At 38.6% G+C, this 23598-nt stretch overlaps 2 protein-coding genes across 5 annotated transcripts in view; both read left to right on the top strand.

Annotated features, from left to right (window-relative positions):
- ZFYVE16 (zinc finger FYVE-type containing 16) overlaps positions 1-9116 on the top strand; it is a 32267-nt gene extending 23151 nt beyond the window's left edge. For both annotated transcript variants that reach the window (XM_074811741.1, XM_074811742.1), the window contains exons 11-18: positions 1356-1438; positions 1889-1993; positions 2847-2997; positions 4141-4221; positions 4746-4908; positions 5744-5849; positions 6252-6416; positions 7313-9116. In XM_074811741.1, coding sequence (XP_074667842.1) covers positions 1356-1438; positions 1889-1993; positions 2847-2997; positions 4141-4221; positions 4746-4908; positions 5744-5849; positions 6252-6416; positions 7313-7474 — 1016 coding nt within the window. In that variant the 3' untranslated portion in view covers positions 7475-9116. The remainder of the gene's footprint in view (positions 1-1355; positions 1439-1888; positions 1994-2846; positions 2998-4140; positions 4222-4745; positions 4909-5743; positions 5850-6251; positions 6417-7312) is intronic.
- A 196-nt stretch (positions 9117-9312) lies between these two features.
- FAM151B (family with sequence similarity 151 member B) lies at positions 9313-22396 on the top strand. 3 transcript variants are annotated; one of them, XM_074811783.1, is made up of 6 exons: positions 9313-9475; positions 9601-9726; positions 11478-11643; positions 15067-15284; positions 16959-17094; positions 18969-22396. In XM_074811783.1, exons 1-6 carry the CDS (start codon positions 9457-9459, stop codon positions 19117-19119), a joined length of 816 nt encoding a protein of 271 aa, XP_074667884.1. In that variant the 5' UTR covers positions 9313-9456; the 3' UTR covers positions 19120-22396. The 3 variants fall into 3 exon arrangements, with proteins under 3 accessions (XP_074667884.1, XP_074667885.1, XP_074667886.1); XM_074811784.1 differs by lacking the exon at positions 9313-9475 and adding an exon at positions 10989-11045 and having other exon boundaries at positions 15007-15284; XM_074811785.1 differs by lacking the exons at positions 9313-9475; positions 9601-9726 and adding exons at positions 9909-10011; positions 10989-11045 and having other exon boundaries at positions 15007-15284.
- The last annotated feature ends 1202 nt before the right edge of the window (positions 22397-23598 follow it).

Genomic DNA, 23598 nt, shown 5'->3' with positions numbered 1-23598 from the left:
CACAAAGATGCTCAGGGAGCTGGAGCACCTCCCCTGTGAGGACAGGCTGAGAGAGTTGGGGGTGTTCAGCTGGAGAAGAGAAGGCTCCGGGGAGACCTTAGAGTGGCCTCCCAGGACTTAAAGGGGCTACAGGAAAGCTGGGGAAGGACTCTTGATCAGGGGGTGTAGGGATGGGATGAGGGGTAACAGTTTTAAGCTGAAAGAGGGTAGATTTACATTAGATGTAAGGAAGAAATTGTTTACTATGAGGGTGGGGAGACACTGGCACAGGTTGCCCAGAGAAGCTGTGGCTGCCCCCTCCCTGGAAGGGTTCAAGGCCAGGTTGGACGGGGCTTTGGGCAACCTGGTCTAGTGGAAGGTGTCCCTGCCTGTGGCAGGGGGTTGGAACTAGATGGTTTTTAAGGTCCCTTCCAACCCAAACCGTTCTATGATTCTGTGATCTAGAGAGCAGGTGTTTAGATAAGGTGCAGCATGCAGCAGTTGCTTAAGTGGCATGGATTTCAAAAACGTGTCATATGCAACTTCGTTGACCTGAATGCGTTTTTGATAAATAAGCCCACCATTCTAGAAGCTGCAAGTCCATAAATAGGTATCACTTGCTTGTTTATGGAATTCGTGAGTCAATAGCAGATTTCTACTGTCCAGGCTTCTGTCTGTGTGTTGACAAGGGTGGTAGTTTTTGCCATTCTTCTTTGTCTTACCAAACTACTTGTCTGGTTCTGGTTTTTTTAACCAATTTTGCATCTTTGACCTCACAATCCAGAGTTTGCTGTGCTACCTGTTTTGTTTTCAAATGGCTTCTTACTGTCATCTCCTGCATCTCATTGCCTTCCCTAGTTCCCATCTGCATGTGCTTCCCATTGCAGCAATGGGACCTGAAAACACATTACTTTGTATGAACGTCCTCACTCACTCTATTCTTGCTTATCAATACTAAGTGGTACTTCACTTTGTATTATAACATTAACGTAGAAGCAGATGTTAACCCGTGTGGTATTCTTATTCAAGCAACTATGAAGCCTTGCAACCCATCGCACAGCTGGTGACCCAGGGACTGAACCCAGGATGTTTCCACTCAGATCACCTATTGCACGAAATATATCTGACAAAGCATATGAAAGCAGCAATGAGTCTCTGCCACAAAATTACTGCCACTAGGAGAGTGACTCCATGCAGTGACATTGCACTAGGATTTAACTGTGGGTGACGAAACCATACAGTGGGCTGAAGGACAGTCTGTGACAGAGAATCGGTTCCTTTGGCTGATCGGATATTGAAAATAAAACTTAGATCAGCAAGTTTTATAGTTGTTGATAGGAAAACATGACCTTTTCTTTCTTATTCCTTAACCCTAGCATATCCAACTCCTGTAGTAAGTTTCAGGCATCGGAAGCCACTCTTTGGAGAGATTGGGCACACAATTATGAATCTACTTGTTGTGAGTAAATGTTTTATTCTCTTCCTTTGCTGTATTTACATAATTTAGATTATGTAAAATATCCTCAGAACTCTCATTCTTGAGAGCAGAGGTTTTTTTGACAGAGATAAAGGGCTAATATTTCTGGTTTTCATACCTGAACAAATGTAGATAGTGGCTTCCATGCTTTGCTTTTCTATCAGAGAGGCATTTTCGTTATCTAAAACACTATAAGATCCTAATGTGCATAAAGTAGCCACATTCTACATAACCCACTGGTAAATAGAGCTACCTTGTTGGTGCTATAAATTTGTTGATATATTCACTAAAGTACCCTTCACATAGATCAGTCGGAAAAAAGTGATCACCAAGTCTTTCACCACCCTTAATGTCATTACTCTTTAGAAGTCTTAGAGATGTATGTAGAGTACTTTTAATTGTCTGCTAACATGAAAGCTTTGTCTGTTACAGGACCTTAGAAATTACCAGTATACTTTGCATACCATAGACAACCTGTTTGTTCATGTGGAAATGGGTAGAAGCTGTATTAAAATACCCCTAAGGAAGTATAACGAGGTGAGTGAAAAACCACACTGTTTAGCTTTCTAATCCAAACTGCTTTAGTCTTTATTTTTCATATAATACCAGTCACATCTTTTAACATGAGCTCTTTTTAAGGGGAAAAAAAAAGGGGGGTGGTGGTTCTTAAAGGTTGTAATGTTTTTATTCTGTAGTCAGTTTTCAGGCAGTTCTGCAAGTGAATTCCCCACTTGATAGCAGCTTTCTAGATTACTTTGCCATTTGCTGTGCAGTAGACTCTCTGAACTTTAAAGTAATGTAAGCACGTGATGGGGTGAGGGGGAGCACAATTTCCTTCTTCTTGGTCGTGTTGAAAAGTGGATAATGATGAGTGAAAAGTTGAGCTTTAGGATAACTGTTAAATGCTGAAAAATCAGCAGTTTCTTCAAAATCTTTTAGCACATATTTTTGAGGATTATCTCTTACACATTTCCTGATGATGGTGTTTTGTTTAAAACTTAAAATCTTTCTTGCCAGTGTAGTTTTTATTATAATTTGCTCACTTCAGCTTTAAAAAAAAAAAAAACAACACCAATCCTGAATAGTAGATTGCATGAGGCTTAATGCATATTTTAGCCTTAAGGCCAACAAAATCCCTACAACTTATATGTTCTGCATTGTCTAGCGGTGCTCAGGCTTACTCATTCCTTTCAACTCAAGTAGTATTTTTCATCATGCTTAATGTTCTTCCAGCTAGTCATGGCAAACTGTTGTTCAAAATCTCTGGCATTAACCAAGTGAATAATTCTTGGCATTTGTTTTGAGAGCTGGATTTTTCTAATGTCTTGTATTTAAAATGAGTACTGCGAAGTGAGATTTGTCAGTTTAATGACAAATTTTGTATTGACAGGTAATGAAGGTGATAAACTCTTCTAATGAACATGTGATTAGCATTGGAGCAAGTTTTAATACTGAAGCAGATTCTCACTTAGTGTGTGTGCAGAATAATCATGGCCTCTATCACACACAAGCAGTCAGTGCTACTGGACATCCTAGGAAAGGTAAGCTGTGCAGTTTGGCTTGTGGAGAAAAATTACATTTCTAGAGGAGAAATGTAAGTTCACTTTTAGGCTGCAAGGAAAATATGTGTTCCCAGTAAATTGTTGAGATAAAAAGTTAGCATTCAAGCAACCAAGTAATTTAAATGCAAAATAAAATGTTGCTGGTTTATATCAACACTTCGCTACCTTTTACAAATGTTATATTAAATGAAGGCTAATACTTTTCCTTGTTTCAAGAAGGGTACTAATACAGGTTACATTTTCAGACATAATCAGATTCTTTACATATTTCAAAATTAAATTTAATATTAGCGTAAATTGGGAAATATATTTACATATGTAAACAAATAGTCTAAATAACTGAGTGTATGAAAATACGGTAACAGTGAGTACCTCTGTACAACACCTAGCAAACTGCTACAACGACCTGTACAGAGAATAGTGCAGAGGTACCTCTTAAGGTCTGAAAGTAATACAGCTGTGCAGCATATCAGTGCATCTGGGCTGATGAGTCGTGCTTTTTAACAAGTCCCATTAGTTGGGGGAGAACTCCAGATTGACAGGACTGTACTCTTACCATCTCTGCAGCCGGCTTGAAAAGTTGTTCTGTGTTTTATTAAGCAAAGCACTGTGTGTAACTAACAAATCTATGAATGGAGATTCACTTACGTAATTTTCTTTCAGTTGCTTCTAGCACCACTGAAAATGTTCTAAACTTCAGGAATATCTTCTGTAAATAAATTTAAAAGTTGAATGGCATTACTGTTTTAAAGGACAAAAAAAACCTCAAAAAGAAAACCTCTCACCGCTGTTTCTTCAGCTATGTCTCCTCTTTGTATATGGAACTTTTCTGGCTTGCCTGTGTGGCTTGCCGCCAGTATCTTAAAAGGATACTGTATGCTCTCAAAAAGGAACTTAACAAAGCTGATCTTTTTTTGCCAAGGACCAATTGGAAAAAATTATTCTCTGTTTAGAGAGCTATGCTCTGTATCATCCTGTCAGTAAGAGATTTCTACTAGCTCTTTCAGTATAGTAGTACCTTTTTTGCCTGCATTTTTAAAAAGGAGTTCAAGTAAATTGTTAGTGATGACAAACTCGAGTGGTATGAAGTGGTACTACTCACTTTATTCCTACTTTTTCTAGTTACAGGTGCAAGTTTTGTGGTGTTTAATGGAGCCTTAAAAACTTCTTCAGGATTTTTAGCTAAATCCAGTATAGTTGAAGGTAAGAATTTTCCTATGTGATTTCTTCTTAAGACAACTTTAAAAAAAGGCAAGATCTTTATTTCTCATTAAGCTAAACTTCAAGTTTTTTTAACTTTGTAGAAAACCTACTGCAAACAAGTGCTGTATAAAAAAACACATGCTAGTTCACCTAGTTGTTCTAAAATAGTAATACTAAGTTTTTGCTTTATTCAACACAAATCTGTCCTTTATGGCTGCCTGTATCAAACTATTTTCATTGCTGTATTGATGAATACATATATAGACACATAAATGCAAAAAAATTTTAAGATTAGTCTAAGATTGATCTTTTAGTCTTAGTTCTGTTGACAAGAAAGCTTTTCATTACTTCCTCTTTCATGTAACATTTAATGCTGTCGTTGGGGGACGGAGTCAGTTTGATGTGCATTTATTAATGAGCTGTAGGAGAGGGTTGGTCCCACTAGAATTTAAGCCAAGATTCTACTAAAAAGCTGTGCTACTCTTTCTGTAGGTAAGTTGGAATTTTAACTGGTTTTCTTCTAGATGGACTCATGGTACAAATAACACCAGAAACGATGGAAAGCCTACGACAGGCATTAAGAGACAAGAAGGACTTTAAAATAACTTGTGGCAAAACGGATGCAGGAGACATAAAAGAATATGTAGATATCTGCTGGGTAGAAAATGAAGAAAAAACAAACAAAGGGTAAATGTATTACCAAAGCAAAATATCTTAGAGTTCTTGTTCACAGTTTTCAAATATCCATCTTTAATTTCTTGAAATTAATCTAAGGTATTTTTATTGAAAGAAAGTACCTGATACTAAAATTTGAAATGGGATAGAATGGTAAACTGCCTGCAGTCCTCTAGATGTCACTAACAGAACAATTTTGCTTGTAGTTCACCAAAATTTAATACTGTTTTTTCTGTTCGGGAAGTTGACAGGAAAAGTGTGTGAACCCTCAGTTCATTCGAAAGTCCTCTATCAAATCAGTAATCAGTTTGTGGGAGGATGCAATTAACCACTTTAAGCTCCCTTGTTCGGGTGGGCTTGGAAGTACATAGTACTGCCCTTGGCCATTCCCTGCAGGAATGCCAGCATTCAGCAAAGCAGAATGAGATGCAGGACATATTTATTGGATATGATTTGAATTCTTGTTTATGTAGCTTTAAATTTTAATTATACATCACCAACTCAAAACTTGTCTCATCTTAAGTTGTTTCTCAGGCCATGGGTTTGACTTGGTATGCCTTTTCCTGTGGCTTCTCTGACCAATTAGAACAAACAGTGGTTTACCTGAGATGGTTTATAGCTTCTTAAACCTGTAAGATCAGGTTTTTATTAAGTGTTGTCTGTTCCCTATTTAGGATATTTCTTTTTGTAACATCTGTATTTTCACAATGCAAGTCCTGTATTACATTTTGTTGTAAACCTGTTTAAATAGACTTTAAGGATGGCTAAACATTATTTCATACAAGTTTATTCAATCTAAATCATTAAATGTTGTTTTAATTATTAACCATACTATTATCATCCATAGAATTTTAAGCCCAGTTGATGGAAAATCCATGGAAGGAACTCAGAGTGAAAAAGTACTACAAGGCAGAGACTTCGAAAGAGAGGCAAAAGTTATGAAGTGTACCGAAGTTAGTAAATTACATTGTTCTTGAGCCTTTTTGCTGTGTTTTAGAATAGTTAAGTGGTAAAGTGATCATACTAAATGATACTAGTAAAGAAACTAACTTATTTGATGTGTAGCCCTATTGATAGACAGAATGTTCTCCATAGCTCTTAGGTAAGTTTACATACGTTTCTGGTTTTATTCTCTGAAAAAGTCTGTTAGCATTGATAAATATATAAATAGATAATTCAGATATTCCCAGTCACTTACGTATTTTGATTGAATAGACAAAACATTAGAATACTTCGCCTGCAAACAAGCATTATAGCTTGCTCTGTTCTGCATTTATATGTAACTGACTTACTCTTTTCCCTACTTTGTAATATAACCAGGCTGCTGACTGTACTTATCCTTTCTGTAATTTCAGGTATACTATTTTCTGAAGGACCATGAACTATCCAGTCCTGTTCCTCACCAGTTTGCTAAAGAGATTGCTATTGCCTGCAGTACTGCTCTTTGTCCACACCTTAAAACCTTGAAAAATAATGGGATGAATAAGATAGGCCTAAGAGTTTCTATTGACTCAGATATGGTAATCTTTCAGCTTTTATTGCAGACACTCCATTTCAACTGAAACCTCGTTCTTGTAAAGACCTTGGATCTCTTTCTGAATGTTTTTAGTTTTTTGCCCTACCCCAGATCCAGTCTGAGGATGAAATTTCATGAGGAAGCTGTCTTAATGACTAGTTTTTCTTGAAAGGAATAGTCCTGTTTCCTTATTCTGCCCAGTTCCCTAATAGCTGCTTGCAGTAAGCTGTCAGTCCTTCCCTAGCTCTAACTCTCTCTGGCACTCATCTGCCTCCAAGGTGAGTCAGTTTAGAGAACTGTAGAGCTAATTTTCTGATACTTTTCTTGAAGTATGTAGTTTTGCACTGGTTTTGCTCCCTAATGTAGTTCAGTAAGGGATATTTGCACCAAAGTCTGTACAGCAGAGAAGGACAGGTCTGCCCAGCTGAGGATGGAAGAGTGGGAAGGCAAGACTATCTAGCATGTGATGCTCCGCAAAAGATGACAAAACTATCAAACGGTTTAGTTCCTTGCCTCTGAAGGTGTTCTGTGTTATACTTCCTTACCTTTTTGAGAGAAGCTGAAAATACAGTCCTGAAAATCCAGTTTCCAGTAGTATATTTTGAAATTAACCTAACAGTAACTGTGTTACTACCATATATAGTCAGATCACTCTTGGACATGGGACTGAAACAGAGGAAGAGGATGGGTGGCCCTGTAAACCCAGGGGGACTGTTGAATGCTTCTCGATGGCAAGCTTAATATCGTGATTGACTTCAAAACCCATCCAGTTGCCAGTGTTTGAATGTTATTTTGTCATTTCATGCCAGCTGAAATATTATTTTACTAAGATACTATGCTTCTGTGTTGTCTTGTTAATACAAAAAGTGTTAATACAACATGAATATTTTTTCCTTCTAGGTTGAGTACTTAGCTGGATCTGGAGGTTGCCTTCTTTCACAGAACTATCTGAATGAACTGGACAATGCTCTGATTCCTGTGATTCATGGTGGGATGTCAGATCCCACAAGTCTACCATTGAAAATGGAATTAATATTTTTTATTATAGAACATCTGTTTTGATGAGGCTGATTACAAGCAATATACTGATTTGCTAGATCTGAACACCAAAGTTATAATGCTACAAACACTAAAAATGTTAAAGTTTTTAAACCTGTTATGTTTTAATAGATTTTTTAAACTGTTTTTTAAAACCCTCAAATCCCCTCTGGTTACTTTACCACAAAAGAATTGTAGTTTGTAATGTTTCCTAAAGTTCTGAAAGTTTACACTTAATACAGATGCAGGAGAGGGCAGGTTTTGTTACCTCTTTACACAGTTGTAGCATTTACTATATGTAGTGTAAATTTAAGCCATACTATCTTGCCTCTTAACCTCAGATAAATGTGTTACTGAAAATTGCTATGGTTAGATCTGATCTCTCCAGCATGTGCTTTCTGTGTGCAATGAGCTAAACACTGAAGTAGAACCTGGCACAAAACTGTTTTCTTGCCATTTGAGATTCAAATACGAGATCTTCTGTAGCTGACTGCAAAATTAATGTGTCTGTCCAAAATACAAGTGCACATCTTCTGACACTTGTTTATGGTCAGCACAAGGAAGAATTCTGCACGTATGTTTATGAAGACTTTGTTGTTGAAGTCCTTAATATCAGGATGTTACGCAGGTGCTTTGGGAACATAGGGTCTGAATTAGTTTTTTTACAGAGTAACTGATTTCTTTCTTGTGTTTATAAGGATTTATCAAACTCAAATGGATGCTATTTTTATAAATACTGCTGATTTTTTTCTTTACTCTGTGTTTGGGAGTCCTGATACAATTTGACCTTTCAAGGATGAATAAAAAAAACCAGATTACCCTTGATGTAATCTACACTTAGCAATAAGTCAGACAAGAATTCTGCAATCTTTTTCTGCTTCCTGTCTACTGCTTTTGCCACCTCTTAGTAGCCACCTGTACTTTCAGGGAGAATTGATGTATTAAGTGTGAATTTTCAGGAACAGGTTGACTTTTAGTATAACTGAGGTTCTTGTATAGTACGTATTTTTGATATTGGGTCATTAAGATCTATTTATGATTTTTTGTGATGCATGTGATTTGTACTGAGATTCAGCAAACCATAATTGCTGTTTGGTTAACTGTCACACAACTGTTTATCAAGAATAGAACCAAAACTAAGTATATACAAGATCTGTTTTGTTTTCAGTAAAAATGCTGGTAGAATTTTATGAGACTATTAAAACTTTGATGCCTTCTTGATGCTAATAGGGGATATCTTATGTTTTTGTATCAAAAACAATTTGTAACTTAACATAATCTGCTTTGCTATCACCTGTGCTTCAAAATACTGGTTCTAGAAGGGTTCAAGCGTCGAGATCTTACCCTGGAGGAAACTGAGGCAGCATTTGAGCTAATTAATGTGAGAAACTGCCGTTCTGGAGAAGAGCTGAAGATCACACCACTTGTGGTATGAACCAGTTGTGTTCTTGCTTGGGGATGAGCTGCAACAGGACCCTCGAGGAAGCGAGCGGGGCAGGTCGAACAGCCGTGAGGGGCTGTGGCTGGGGTGGCTGTAGCCCTGCTCCTCGGAACAGTGAGGGTGAACCAGCGCTGCCCATCTGCGCGTAGGGGGAACCGGAGGAACGGCTGACTCTCGCCACTTGTCCTGTACTAAGTAATGATCAGTAAAGAAAGTTAACTAAAATGCTTGATGGTTTACTTCTGGTTTTTTAAAACAAACAAACAAAACAAAAAACAACTTCTCTTAGCAGATTTTTGGGGGTCCCTTTCCCGCCGCAGCCCCTGAGGGGGCGGCCGCCCTGGCTGCGCGCCGCCGGTTCCGCTTCCTGCGGGGACACCCTCCTCCTCCTCCTCCCCCCTCAGCGCCGCCGAGCGCGGCCCCTCGCTGCTCCGCCGCGGGCCCCAGCACGGCGGCGGCGGCCCCGCGGGGCCCAGCCCGGCAGCCGCCCGCCTCAGCAGGCGGAGGCGCGCACCCCCCACCCCCTCCGTCCCGCCGCAGCGGCGGGGCGGGCCCCGGCGAGGCGATGGCGGACGAGGCGCAGGGTAAGAGCTGCGCGGCGGCGGGCCGGCCGTGCTCCCTCTCTTCCCCCCTCCCGCCCCGGCCCCGCGGGGAGCGCGGCCCGGCGAGCGGCGGGGCTGAGCGGGGGTCTCCCTTCGCGCCGCCGCAGGCGCCTGGAGCCAGGAGGCGGTGGATCACTTTCTGAGGGCGCAGCGCATCAGAGCGAGAGACGCGGCCGCCATCAGGTGGTTCCACGCCGCCAACAGCAAGGCCCGGGCCGGGGAGGCCGCCAGCAGTAAGTGTGAGCCGCCGCCGCCGGCCCTGCCTTCGGGCGGCCGCCCCGGCGCTAAGGTTGAGGGTCGGTGGAGAGAGGGGCCTGGTCGTGCCCGTCGGGCGCTCCCGGTTTGTTTTCCAGGCGAGGCTCCCGGCGCCTGCGCATCCCAGGACGGCTGTCTGTCCCCGCGAAGCACCGGTCCGGCATCGCGAAGGGCCGGGTTTGGAGGTGGTGCCCTTCTATTAGACAAACTCGCTTGGTTGCCGGAAAGACAGCCCGCTTCCAGGCGGGCAGGCCCCATCTCAGGTCAGACCTTCAGATTCATAAAGCCCTTCAGCCCCCCGCCCCCCAGCACACCGGTGCCAAGGTTAAGGAGTCTTCTGGTTTCAGGCACTCAAGCTTCTCCGGAGTGTTGTTCAGTTTATATGTTTGCGTAGGGGAACGCAAAAGCTGTTGCAGCTAAAACTGGTTTCTCTGATGTCATACTGAGGTTAGACCACAGCTCAGGGGCACGCCAGCCTGGGCAGCAGTGGTCCAGTTGTCTCTGTCCATTCCTCTTTGTTCTGATGGTGGGTCACCCTTCCCCCTGTGCTGACACTTCTGTTTGTGCAGCTGCTCAGGAAGACAAAATGGAAGTGACCTGATTAGAAGTCCATCCATCCCTCCATCCGTGGAGTAACAGTGCTGTTAAAAAGGCAGCAGTCGGTGGAGCAAAACCTCATGGGGAAATTTTCGAGCTGGCTTTGCCCCGGGTGCCTGCTGAGCAGTAGCTGCAGTGCTGTGAGGATGGGTGCTTGTGAGGCTTTGTCAGGGCTGTATTGCAAAACTTGGCCTGTCTTCCTGAAACAGTTAAGGATTCCTGGGTAGTTTTCACCCTGTGTGGATGGATCTTCTAGGTCTTAGGCTGGTTTGAAGTTGTGTAATGTTGTAACACACTGGATTCTACAGGACAGTTTTATTACTTCTTTCCTCCCCTATTTTGTTCAAAATGATTAAAGTACTTCAGGTTATTTGTGAGCAGTTTATTTCAGTAAATTTTAATTTCATTTATGTGAATACTAGGAAAATGTGTAATTTACTTATGTAATTTTACATGTAATTTGCTTTCTATTGGCTGTGTAATTATTATTGTATTTTTTATTATTTCAGTTTAACTGTAAATATTGAATTCTCTGTAAAGCTGGTAGCACTGCCCAGACTCTCAGATGCTTCGCATTATAGAAAGCTGTTTTCAAGAGCTTGCAGCATTCCTAAGATTTCCACTCACTTGTCTTGTGTTTCAGCGACTTTTCCTGGCAGATGTTTCTGACTGGCTGACTTTTTTTAAAGTTTTGGCTGAGGTAGGTTGGTCAGTTTTGAGAATGAGACAAGGGGAGTACTCAGTCTCTGGCAGTGTTAAAATCTTCTGGTCACCTTTTTTCTAAAAGGCTCTGTTTGGAACCCTGTTTTAAGAGGAAAATACTTGAAATTTCTCAAGGGTGGATTCACATGTTGGATATTCATTTTGCTGTTTGTCTGAAAAAAATGTGGTTACTTGGCCAAATGTATCAACAAAGGTCAGTTTTCACATGCTTATAGGTTTCTAAAGAGTTCAATGACTAAAGTACCCAAAGCGATGCATCTCTGTTGGTCACACTGGTTGATCTTTATGGAGTAAGTGTGGACAGTCCAGTGGAAAGTAGAAAGACTTGCCCTGTAATTGTTACTCTGAAGCAGATAACTGGAACAATTGGATTCGCTTCTGTTAGAGCATTTGTTTTTTAAATCAACAGGTGACGTTCACATGATAGAAGCAGATGTTCTTCTTCGTGGTGGCAAGGGAGGAAATGGAGAGCCTATCATGGCTCATCCACCTGAAACAGACAGTGACAACACATTGCAGGAATGGCTAAAAGAGATTGTCAGCACAAATAAAGGCATCAAGCTGGATTTTAAGAGGTATCTCAAGACAAAAAGATTTTTATATTGTTTGTGTTCTTACTAATTAACAATTCTACAGGTAGTGCTAGCTATCTTTTGGTGATGTTAGACCAAACTTTTTCTTACTGTGCAATTTAGTGTATTCCTTCCTGAACAGAAAATGAGGAAATATAAGCAGTATTACTAAATGCATTACAAGAATAAAAGCTTTAAAAGTGTTTTGAACTGAAAATAATTATTTCATATTCAGTGAATTAGTTACTGTGTTGCTGTTGAAATGATAGTGCCTGTCTGGAAAGCTACTATCAGTTTTCTGCTTGTGCAAAGGAATTGGGAAAGACAACCTTCCATTGGGGAAATCAGACAGTGGCTCCAAGGCTGCAAAAGGGGCTGAGTCCTTGGGTCTCTCTGCCTGGCAGCACACAGGTCTCTCCTGCTGTCACCCAGCTTTCTTGGTGTCATTCTCTACCATGGAAGGGGAATAAAACTGTCAAGACTTTTCAAGGACCTTCTGAAAAGCTAGCTGAAAAGCCAACTCCCAGGTCTGCTGAAGTTCATAATTTAGAAACATCATTCCATACCAGCATGATACCTCTATTTTCCCAGAGCTTTTTATTTTTCCCCCCAAAGAAGAGGAATTCTGTATCCTGATCAGCTCCAGTACTAGCAATCTATGGGGGATGTCTCAATTCAAGAATTAGGTATACTCCTATAAATATCTGATCTTATACGACATACGAGGTGGTAGATTTCTTCAGCATGGTTTGTAATACAAGAAAGTTGTCCTGCTTTTTGTGTGATGAGGTGCATGTATAGTGAAGTGAATTCAGTTCAGCTTAACTTAATAAATTTCAGAGGTTCATTTAGAATTTTAACCATTAGTTCTTTCATTGTCTTTAATGAAAAATGCACCTGAAAACCCCATGAGATTGCCTTGAAAAATTTGAAATGGGATTCAAAAATGAGCTGTGATTTTCAGACATACCTCTGCAACTCCCAACTTCAGCTTTGTCTGAATTTGCATGTACAATGTCTGTTTTTGCAGCAGATGGAGAATCCACCTCCACATTAAAAAGAGCTTCATTAATGTCTAAGTATGCTATAGAAATGCAAAAAAACCCAGCTAAATAGTTCTAAAATGTGGTTCGTACCTGTTGTTCTGTGTAATGCAATCACAGTTTTCATGTGAAAGTTCATAAAAATACAAAAGATGTGAGCAGGCTAAATGCTTTTATTGTTACAGAGTCTGTCTGCCTGGACAGAGAAGGGAAAGGACAAGAGAAGTAGGTGTTTGTTTGGGTTTATTTGTTGGGGTTTGGGTTTTTTTTTCATTTTAATTACTGGTTAAATTAATTTTAAAACATCTACCTCTTATTTTTCCACAGGGAATTTTCAGCCAAGTGCAGTGATTTAGAAAAGCTTTTAAAATTATGTTGCATTATAAAAGTCTAATTGTATAAAAGCATTTAAAAAATACAAGCACACAGTACAGATACAGTCAAATGAGTGATAACAGAATTTGATGTTCTTTTGGATAATGTTTCTTTGGATACCATTGCTGAAGTTTTGAAGATTATTTCAACAGCATTTATAGGAAATATTTTGTATATTTCTAATCTGTCAGTTTGATTGACCACATAAGCACGTTTCATGCTGGCTTTATCTACAGGAATGAATATGTTCTGCAAAAGGACTTGAGGGTCCTGCATCAAAAATGCCAAAGTCATTCCAAAGGGAGCCAGCAATACATTAGAATTTTCCAGATGCTTTGCAATAAAAACAGTGCTGTCTGGGGGCTTTTTTTATTTATTTCAAGAGATTCTGCTTTGGGCTTTTTTCTTTTTACATTATTTTGTACTGTGTCGTAGGAAGGCTTTGTACTGGCTTTGACATCCTCTATATGTGGAAAAATGTGACCTGCTCCAGCCTCAGACAATGGGAGAAATACTTGAGCCAATAATGTTAACCCAAGCCATTACTAGCTTTTCCCTAAGACTTTAGCTAATAACGACTGAAAGCATTGAGTGGAATTCCTGCTGCTCTGCAGTTCTCTCAGCAATACAAAAGTTAAAATGTACAAAATGTCTTTTCACAGGAAACAACACAGGCAGTTGAGGGGACAATTTTTAGCTTTAGAGCTCGCCTCCTGTAACAGCTGGCTGCCGTTCCCATTTTTGGCTGCAGATCTTGACATGATTCATCTGACCTCATCATGACCCAGGTTAGGGAATAAGTTGGTACAGAACCATCCCTGCAAAACAATGAGAATAGTTGTTTACCACTTTATGTTTCCGAACTCACTGCTGCGGAGGCAAGCATCAGCACTGGTGTAAGAGGCTGGAGATACAATGGCCTTGGAATTGGGAAGACGTGGTGGCAGTTAACCATCATCTCTGTTCAAACAAGCACCTGGAGTGTGTAGCCTGTGGCTTATATCCATGTAAGCTGGAGCAGTTGTGATCCTCTCCTTGCTCTTCATGGTGCCCTTCCTTTTCCTGGTGCTCCAGTGGCACCCAGAGGGACCAGTTTAGGATGTTGAACCGGGAAACTAACCCTGCAGAACAACATTGTGGCATATTGCTTCTTTCCCACACAACATGAAGAATTTTCTATTAGCTCGGTTCTGTATCAGGTCATGGCAAGATTTTGCGGAAAACCTAGAAGGTGGCTTATTCAGAGCTTTTTACAACTCACAGGAGAAAACACAGGTCCTTACTATTAGTAAGGAAACCACAGCTCTGACCATAATGATTCTAAATTCCTGAATGTTACATAGAATATTGATTAATTTGCTGTGAAAGAAAAAATATGTATTTCCTTGGCATTCATTCCTTTTCCCCATTACTCGCATGTTTCCTTTCCTTCCACCGTACTGCTATTTTGAAAGTTTTGGTAGGATAGAGAAAGGCTATTGTTTGCTGTCTAGTTATGCTTTTTCTTTTGATTTGAGAGAACGGTGAGAATATGTGACTTAAAATATTTTGTTAAATGCTTAGAAGTGGTGCTACACTGGTTGCTCAAGCGACTACATCTCATACTTAATAACTAGCTGTAGGATGAACATCTGATGGGCAGAATTCTTCATGCTGCCACTACTATGCCACACTTTTGATCTGTGGGAACAACCACTGCGGAAGTGTTAGAGCCTGCGGTGGCTTACTTAATTAAAATCCTTCCTAAGAGTTCAAAAAACATCCAAGTCTTAACAGGTCAGGAGTTGGAAGAGCCATGAGATAAGCACCATGAAGTAGATCATATTGGGCAGCAGGGAGACCAGAGGCTTACGCTGCTTTACACCAGCAGTAATAGTCATCTTATGGCAGAAAATGCCCTCAGCATTTGCTCTGGCTCACAGAGAGTTTCATTAACGTACCCATCTAGATATGTACTGCACATTTCCTGTCTTCAGTCAGAGGTGTCTCGTCTCACCCATGTGTACAGCCTAGAAGCCGTACAGCCTTCCCTGCAGCTTCTTGAGCATGTGAAGCAGCATTTGAGGCGACCTGTGTGGATCAATGCAGACATCCTACCGGGACCTAACGGAAAGAATTCTGTAGTGGATGCAGAAGGGTTCCTCGACACTGTCACTTCATTTTTCCCAGACGTAACCTTATCGCTGGGATGGACAACTGGCTGGCACCCTGACAAACACAGTAAAGGTAAAGATGGAAAATTTAATGCTTACACTGCATATACACTAATAGTGAATGTGAGAAGAATTATTTTATTTATTGGTGTATATTCCAGTGTTTTATAGCAATTAGTTCAATATTTGAGTTGCAGCAGAACTGTATAAAAATCCTGGTATTGTTGTTGTTAAACAGTATTTTTGTTCCTCATTCGCACATATTGAGGAATTTCTGGGGACAAATTGCTTATGCCCTGTTCCAGGTAGTCTGCTCCCTGAATCCTAGGAGGAGGATTGGTTGGATAACTGGAATTCTGGCATGTTTCCTGAAGAAAAATAGATTAGCTGGAAATTTAAAACCCTATCATTGTGCTTTTGCAGTAGATAACTGAAATCAAATTGTAGGCCAACATTGTTTTTAACATTTCATTTCTGTTGAATAATTGAATTTTTGCAGTAAATTTTCCAATTCATTGCTGTTAGTAACTTTTTTAAATCTCAGGTTTACAGTCTAATTGAAGTTTCTTGTGGTTAATCCCTAAGTTCAATTTAGATGCTGAACATGTAACCTTTATCCTAGGGTGCTTTTTACAGGCTTCCTCCCATAATTCTCATAGCTGCTTTCTTAGGGTGTTCTACTCCCATGCACATACATTTGTGTGCAGTAGTGTAGTCCTCACCAATACCGTCTGTGACTACAAGGGCAAATTTACACACCTTTTCAAATAGCTCATTGTTCATCAGCAAGATTTAATATTGTGTTACGAGGATTTTGCTGTATGTTACACAGCAATTTTATTAAACTGTATAGGACTTTGTCCAAAGTATTTTCAGTGCGGTAAGAAGTTGCTGGAAAGAATGTACTGGATGTACTGTACTGAGTAATCTTTTTTAATAAATGTAACTTTTATCTCCATTCTAAATTTCAGTTTATGGTGATGCTAATTAAGCGTGTGTAAGACATGAGAAAAGCAGATTATTTGACTGATTTCAACGACAAGTTGCTGTTTGCCCAACAAAATCTGTTTTTTTAGGATTTGGTGCTTTTAAATCTTTTCAGTCACCACATTGCATATGAGTACTTGAGAAAAAAATATTAACTGTTATTGAGGTTAAGATTTTCATAGCCTGTAGAAATAAGAGACTATTAAATACCATTTAAACTAGCTCCAGTGCTTGTAGAAATCTCAACAGCAGGCATGTGAAGCATTTTAGTTTGCTTGAGTTTAGCACTTTTTAAGTACAAAATTTTACACGCTTCATTCTTTATAATTTAAAGTCTTTTCCTGCATTCATTCAGGTTTTTTCTAAATTTTTCAAAATGTTTCTGGTTTTTAAGGGTCACTGTCAATTTAAAACTAGTCCATGTTGAAGTCAATGGCAACACTGGTTTTTAGAGCGAGAGCAAAGATACAATTTCATGGACATTAGAAAATACCACATTCTATAGCTTTATGTAAAATAACACTGCAATTAATAGAAATAAATATTTTCAACAAAAGTTTATTTTTCTGTATTGGTATTGCTTTTCTACTCTGGGACAATGACTTTTTTTGTTTATAATGATTTCATTTTAGAGTTATTTTCACAAAACCCATGTTTGCTCTTGTATTACTTTGCAACCTAGCTGTTCTAGAATTTATTGTGTCTTTATAGAGGTTGTATTTGTGAAGAATTCTTTTTAATCAAATGGTCTTTATTGTAGGATATGATTGGATGATGGTGAAAGAAATGGCTCAGATATGCAGTGCACTTCCCCAGCGTGTAACTTTCCCTGTAAGAGCAGCATTAGTACGACAGTCAATATCTGAGCTCTGCTGGTTAATGCAGCAGTCAGATAGGTAAGTTTGAGGGCCTGTATTTTTAGCTGTCTTTATTACAAAGACACATACTTGTTTATATTAAGTATAGCACAGTTATGTATACATACTTATTTCTTACATTGAAAATATTTTTTTCTTCTAGATTAATTCCTTCAGTTCTTACATTGTGTTGTCATACAGAAGTGGTCACTATTCATTTATTTGAAATAATAAAATTCCAAAAGCCTCTTTTAAAATTACTTAATATATGTAGCGAATCTTAGGTAGGTTTGTAATGCAGTTGCACTATAAACATTTCACCAGAAAAATGTAGTTAAATAGACCGAGTAGTTAGATGTTGCAATTTGGAATTAATTAAATTTAAATATTTACATTTTATAGATACTTTTTATTGGATTCAGTATTTATATTTTCTGTAATAATGTGACGTAAAAACATTAAAGGTGATTTTTAGATTGAAAGTTAATGAATGTTCTACGAAGCTGATTTTGCTTAAGTACTTGAAATACAGAGAGAGAAATGAGAATTAAACATTTGTAACTGGGAAATTAATTTCAAAACATTGTTGTGTTAAGACATTGTGAATTGTGCCATTCTCAAATAAGTCCTCATTGGATACAAGCATTATTCCCACTTAAATACTAGGATTTTTTCCTTTACCTCATCATAAAAATCCTGATTTTCCTTAGTGGCTTGGTTAGAAGACAGAAATTCCTGAGCCAATTTTGCTGACGTACGACTAAACTCTGATTTACCTGTATTTTAGATTAGTATAGTTTTAATAAACAAAAGGGAAAAACTAAGTATTTGTCATGTGGAGATTGTGGAAGGTAATGCTTTTAACTTCAATTTATGCTTCAAAGTTCTTCAGGTTTTTTTAAGAGTTATAATGAAGTCTGTGCAATTAATGAGAAAAATGTTTGTGATAAAGTACAGAAGATACATTCAGTTAATCAGATGGCATTGCTGCACATCACATACGTGACAAAACAGAGAGTATGAAAATTACCTATAACTGAGGTTGCCTCATTATTTTCTGTTGTAATACTCTGCTTGTAACTGTTTATTACTTTGTCAGACTTTAAATGCTCAGCCTGGTAAATGTCTTTGCTGGATGTCTGCCTAAGATTTTTTATTTTATTCCTTGCTAGGTTTGGCAGAACAGTTCATAGAAGGACCAGGCTACAGATAAATTGTTCTGGGTGGTGTAGGATTGTCCATCTTAAAATTTTGCAGTCCTCCTTGGGAAGTTCTAGCAAGTTTAGCTTTAGGAGCAAAAACTTGAAGTTTGACTGGAGCCAAATTGTGTGACTTAACCTCTGTAATGAGGAAAAAGAAAAGTGTCAGGGGAATAGAGACCTCTGCAAATTTTACTTTGTGTGTGTCAACTAGAGGTTTATTTCAAGACTATCAGTTGTATTCTTCAGCTAGTCTGTCTGTACCAAGCATTACGTGTGCCCTGAGTGCAGCCTAGGATGTGTTTGATCATGTCTGTGTCTGGGGGTAGTGTTTTGATCCAGCAAGTGCTTTTCCTAGTAACTTGAAGTCACTGTGGTAATAAGAAGATTGGAGAGACTCTCAGTGCTGTCGGTTGTAGCACAAATGCAGGGTAGAGAGTGATGACTTCTTACATGGGTGTAGAGGGGTGAGGAGGGCAGGGACATACAGAACTGTTAATTCTGAAAGTGCATAAATTGTGGTTGCTTAACTTTGAAATGTAAAGGAGGTTAAGTTTTTGGTATGTAACTACATTCCTAGAATTAAGATACCACAGTCCTAAATATTTTTAGGAGCTTATTAGTGCAGTGTCTTTCTGCCTTACATGCTTTCTTAAGATAATAACATACTCTTTTTTTTCTCTTTTTTTGTTTTTTTCCTTTTTTTGGATATAGATACAGCCTCACTGTTTGGACAGGAAAGGAAGATGTGTATTCTGTAGAAGATTTGCTTTACATCCGAGAAAACTTTGATAAAAGTAGGGTGTATTATGACATCTTAGAGCCACAAAATTCTGAATTCAAAAAAGCCATAGGAGTAGAATAGTAGATACAGAGCAGGCAATCTCTGACCTTATAGCACTTAGTGTCTTTAAACATGAAGATTTCTTGCTCAGGGAAATATATTTTCCTTCCCAAAAGAATTGTATAGAACACAGCTGTGGTTATTGGAGGAGTTTTTGCATAACACTTTACTGAAAGGCTTCTCAAATAGAAATTTAATACCCTCTTTAATAGGTCAGAATTGTTACTTACTCATCATATGCACATTCCCTCTCATTCACCCAGTGGCGTGTAGTAAAGGCTACTCACGTTACCTAAATATACTAGTACTTCTTCCCTGCAAGTATGTGAAGAGGAGAATGACCCCAACTGATAGTTGTGGACCACAGTAGTTTACTCCTAACTGCTTTTGTGTAAGGCAAAGTCTATGGGACAGTCAATCTCTACCAAAGCCTGGTTTTGCCGGGAGGACGAGAATCTAGACTGTATTAAGTACAGAACTTGCAGTTCCCAAAGGGGTTATTTTGTAGCTTATCTTGATACACTACATTTTTAATGCCATTGCATCTGATAATGCTCTCACTCCTCGTCAACACAAGATTCTGTTTGCTAGATGTGGAGAGTGGGATCTGCAATGCTAGACATTCCAGGGAGAAAGAATGGTTATTTTTACTGAATTAAAATGAATCAGGTTCTCTGCAATGTGGTGACTGTGCGTGCCACACCATGGCTTGCTTCTGTGCTTTCTGAGCCATCAGCAGCGTAGTCCTTGGGTTGTGAGAAGGCTGAGCTGGAGTTGCAGCTGTGCTGCAGGAGCTGCTGGGGCAAACAGAACCCCCAAAATGAAGAACAGTCCTGTCCTGTACATAGAGCACAAAGATGGATTACAGTGAGGTACACATCAGAGAGCATCAAAAGAGCTGTAGTGTTTTGTAAGAGAGAAGTACTGGTGGTTCTTTCAAGAGTTTGAAACTAAATTTTAAGTATAGCAGGAGGAATGTAAAACGTTCTGCAGACTTTCTGAAAGCCATAGGCTCTAAGAATGAAGTAACTGTACAGTGATTAGTGCTTACAGCAAAAATTGTACATCTGCGTGATAGCACAGTTTTTTTCTACATTCTCCTGGTTTGTGCATCTTTTTAACACTCAGAATAAAAATTCACAAATTTTCAAAAGTTGAACTTCTCTTTGAGAAAAACTAAAATCATTGCAACCATGCTCATCACTTGCAGGAAGAGTCCAGCCTATTTAATTTTAAGCATTTTTGCCTCTTTTGCTTCTGCATCTCTTAAAATTAATACAGATACTGAAATCTGTGCAGATGAAGACACAAGCTGTGTGGTGTTGCCTTCTGCCAAACATTACAGAGGCTTTTTTCACAATGTCAAGAGGAGATTTTGATTCCTAAATGAAAGCTGATTCTGTGAAGAGACATTATTACCCTGTCATTTTCTTGTCCTCTTTTTCCCATTCCTCTCACATGCTTCCCGCAGGTATTGTGTTAACTTTGATGTTTTACACAACACTGGACAGGCTATTAGTACTGAAGAGTTAATTACAGCAATTTTGGTTCTTATACAGCATTAGTACAACTGTGATAGAAAAGTTAGTGGTATTTATTAATCCTGAGTCTTGAAATATGGTGATTTCATGCAGTCATTAAAATTCAAGATTCCGGGTTGTTACCTATGCTCGTTCACCAGGTTTAGCTAATAATTGTTTTATGTTCTTGAGGAGTAGAGCTTTCATCATTTTTGTCTACTACTAAGATACAATATACTTGGATAAATAAGGAAGAAAACTATCTAGTTGTACTTGGAATAGTTACTTAATTTAATTTACACAGTCAGCATGAATGGCAGTAACCACCAAAAGGTCACGTTTGGCAGTGTAATTCTTTTTAATGAATTGGGACAAATTATTTGTTTTTAGTTCACTGTGACAACGTGATGTGATTTGAACAGATTTAAGCTCTCAGTTCTTTATAGCATCTCTTTGAGTTTTGCATGCACACTTTGCTATACCATGGGAGGAAGAGACATTAAGTGTTCCCTAACTGATCATAACTATGGAAAATATTTTAAATACTTCAAGGACCTTTTTCTAACCCAGATCATTTTCACTAAAACAGGTTTAGGAGCTATTGTGTGAACAGGCATGCTAGCAGATCTGATCATGTGTCTTTTTCTGGATAATGACCCTTTTACATAATTCCCCATCAGGGAGAACAGGATCTATGAATGACCAAAGGTCCAGTTAAACTGAAGTTACAGACTTGCTTTGACTCTATAGTACACACAATAAACTAATAGGAAGTAATGCAGTTCAGAGATTTTTATTTTCTGGGATATACCATTGAAGAAGAAGCACTTAGGGGACATCAGCCAGCTTTTGGAATCAAATGCAATGTAGCTGCATTAGCCAGAATGAGTCAGGCAGGTGTCTGAATAACAGAATTTGCTTTTGAGGGACATAAAATAGCTTGAGGACACATTGCTGTAGCCATGTTCATTTATTGAATGAAAAGTGCCATTAAAAAGCACTGAGTTTTTTGTATTTTTATTGAACACTTGACTAGTTTTAGGCTTAGTCTAGATTTCTTTTCAAAATACTGCTGGTCGTTCAGAAGCAGCCATACTTTCTAGCCATACATTTATTTCTGATAGATTTAAAGACAAGTACATATCGTTGTCTTTTTGTTCCACAATTTATATAAATGTGTAGGACTGGAATGGACTCCTAGATCTTGTTTCAGCTCCTTGTTGCTGGTGGTTACATTTATTGACTTAAGGGATTTTGTCTTTCAGTTGGTTACGCCTTTTGTGTCCACACTGGCAAACTTTTCTGTTATGAGCAACCTTTTTCCCACTTACCAGTTCCCACCTGAAGAATTAGGATTTGTTAAAACTGGTTGAACTATTAAGTAAAAAGAATCAGCAATTGCCAGAAGTATTTTTAAGGGTGCAGGCATTGTGCAAGAAATATTACTGAGTAATATATGTGGATATGAATAAACAAGAATATTCAGATAAAACTAAAAGAAGACGTGATCAGGATTACCAGAAAAATTAATTAAGGTAACAAGACATGTAAAACTAGATTAAACAAAATGCTAAAAATTAATTCGATGAAGCATTCTTGCAGTGACAGAAGGGTTTGAGTATATGGTGAATTTGATTATTCTGTATGGATTATCCTATATATCTGAATTTCTGTATGTATTTTTTACCCATGGATCTCTGTTAGTTTCCCATGAAGTTGTTTGTGTTGTTTAGGTCGGTCTGGTCTGACTTGCAGGTAAATAAAATCATTTGAATTTGTTTCTCTGTTTTCATGCCAGTCTTCATACAAATGCTCTCCTTCTAAAATAAGATGTGTTAACTGTGGCGCTGGCAATAAGATAGTAAAGGTGAGATGAAAGCCAGTTATTTATTCTGTTGGAAACAGGGATCTGTGGCAGCTCTATTTTACTTTAACTGTTGCTGTCTTTTTTATTTTTACCTTCTGTCAGGGATCTATTTATTGTACTTAAAACTTTTTTTAGGAGCTATAAATTCTAATAATTCTTTGTGGAATCATTTTCTCTTATCAGTTGCTTCATCTCTGCTGATACCTTTCAGCCAGGTTTTTAGACTTGTCCTTGTTACATGAAAAATTTGGTTTTCTTTAATGGAATTAGGTATTGTTCAGGATGTCCAGGTGAGTTAATTGATTAATAAAACATATCTAATTTACTGCAAGTTTAGCTCAAGCTTTGTATCTGTCTGTGAATGTGATAGAACTTACTAAACAGATAAAATAACATGTTGTAGAAGAGAATTGACATCATTAGTCCTGCACAACTACTCAATAATATCCTGCAGTAACAGGTCAGTATACTGATGAAAGCAAAACAGAAGCTGATTTTCTGAGGTTTGTATTGTTTAAATGTGCTGTGGAATCGAGGAAAATGCCCTCAAAGACACATTTTTTCAAAAGCTGTTGTCCCCATATTCATCTTCAGCATTCATTTGAAGAATTACTCAGGTTTGGCTTACTCTGACTGAAAAAAAAACCCACTCTCTTTCTTCAGTTAAAACCTTCAAATTAAAGCCTTTTATGTTCTATTTATTAGCCAGCTGGCTGTGATCAGGCTCTTTGCTATTGTTACTACAGACTTATTTCTGCACTATCCATTAAACTCTATTTAATGTTTGAGTCCAAGCATTGTAAAGCTTTCACTTGTGATTTTTATTGTGCTTTGTTTGGATACTGAAGAATTTGATTCCAGCACCTGGCGCAATACTGCCTTTTGTGCAGCAGCTCCAGGAAGCTGTATTTGAACCTTCCAAGTCCCCTTGTGCAGAATCAGGTTTACATAAACCTCCAGCAGCCCACCATCAGGAACTCATTATTGGTGATTAAGAAGAGAGAGCTAAGGACTTACACAAGACGTCTTTATAACTCATTTAATAACTTGGTGATGAAATGGCCCTATCCTTTCTTTTCTTCAAGAAAAAAATAAATTGCAGTGTTGGAGTAT

Source organism: Strix aluco, chromosome Z (assembly GCF_031877795.1).
Source record: "Strix aluco isolate bStrAlu1 chromosome Z, bStrAlu1.hap1, whole genome shotgun sequence".
NCBI classification, from domain to species: Eukaryota; Metazoa; Chordata; class Aves; order Strigiformes; family Strigidae; genus Strix; species Strix aluco.
The sequence above is the reverse complement of the archived record's forward strand: the minus strand, read 5'-3'. Positions and strand labels throughout refer to the sequence as shown.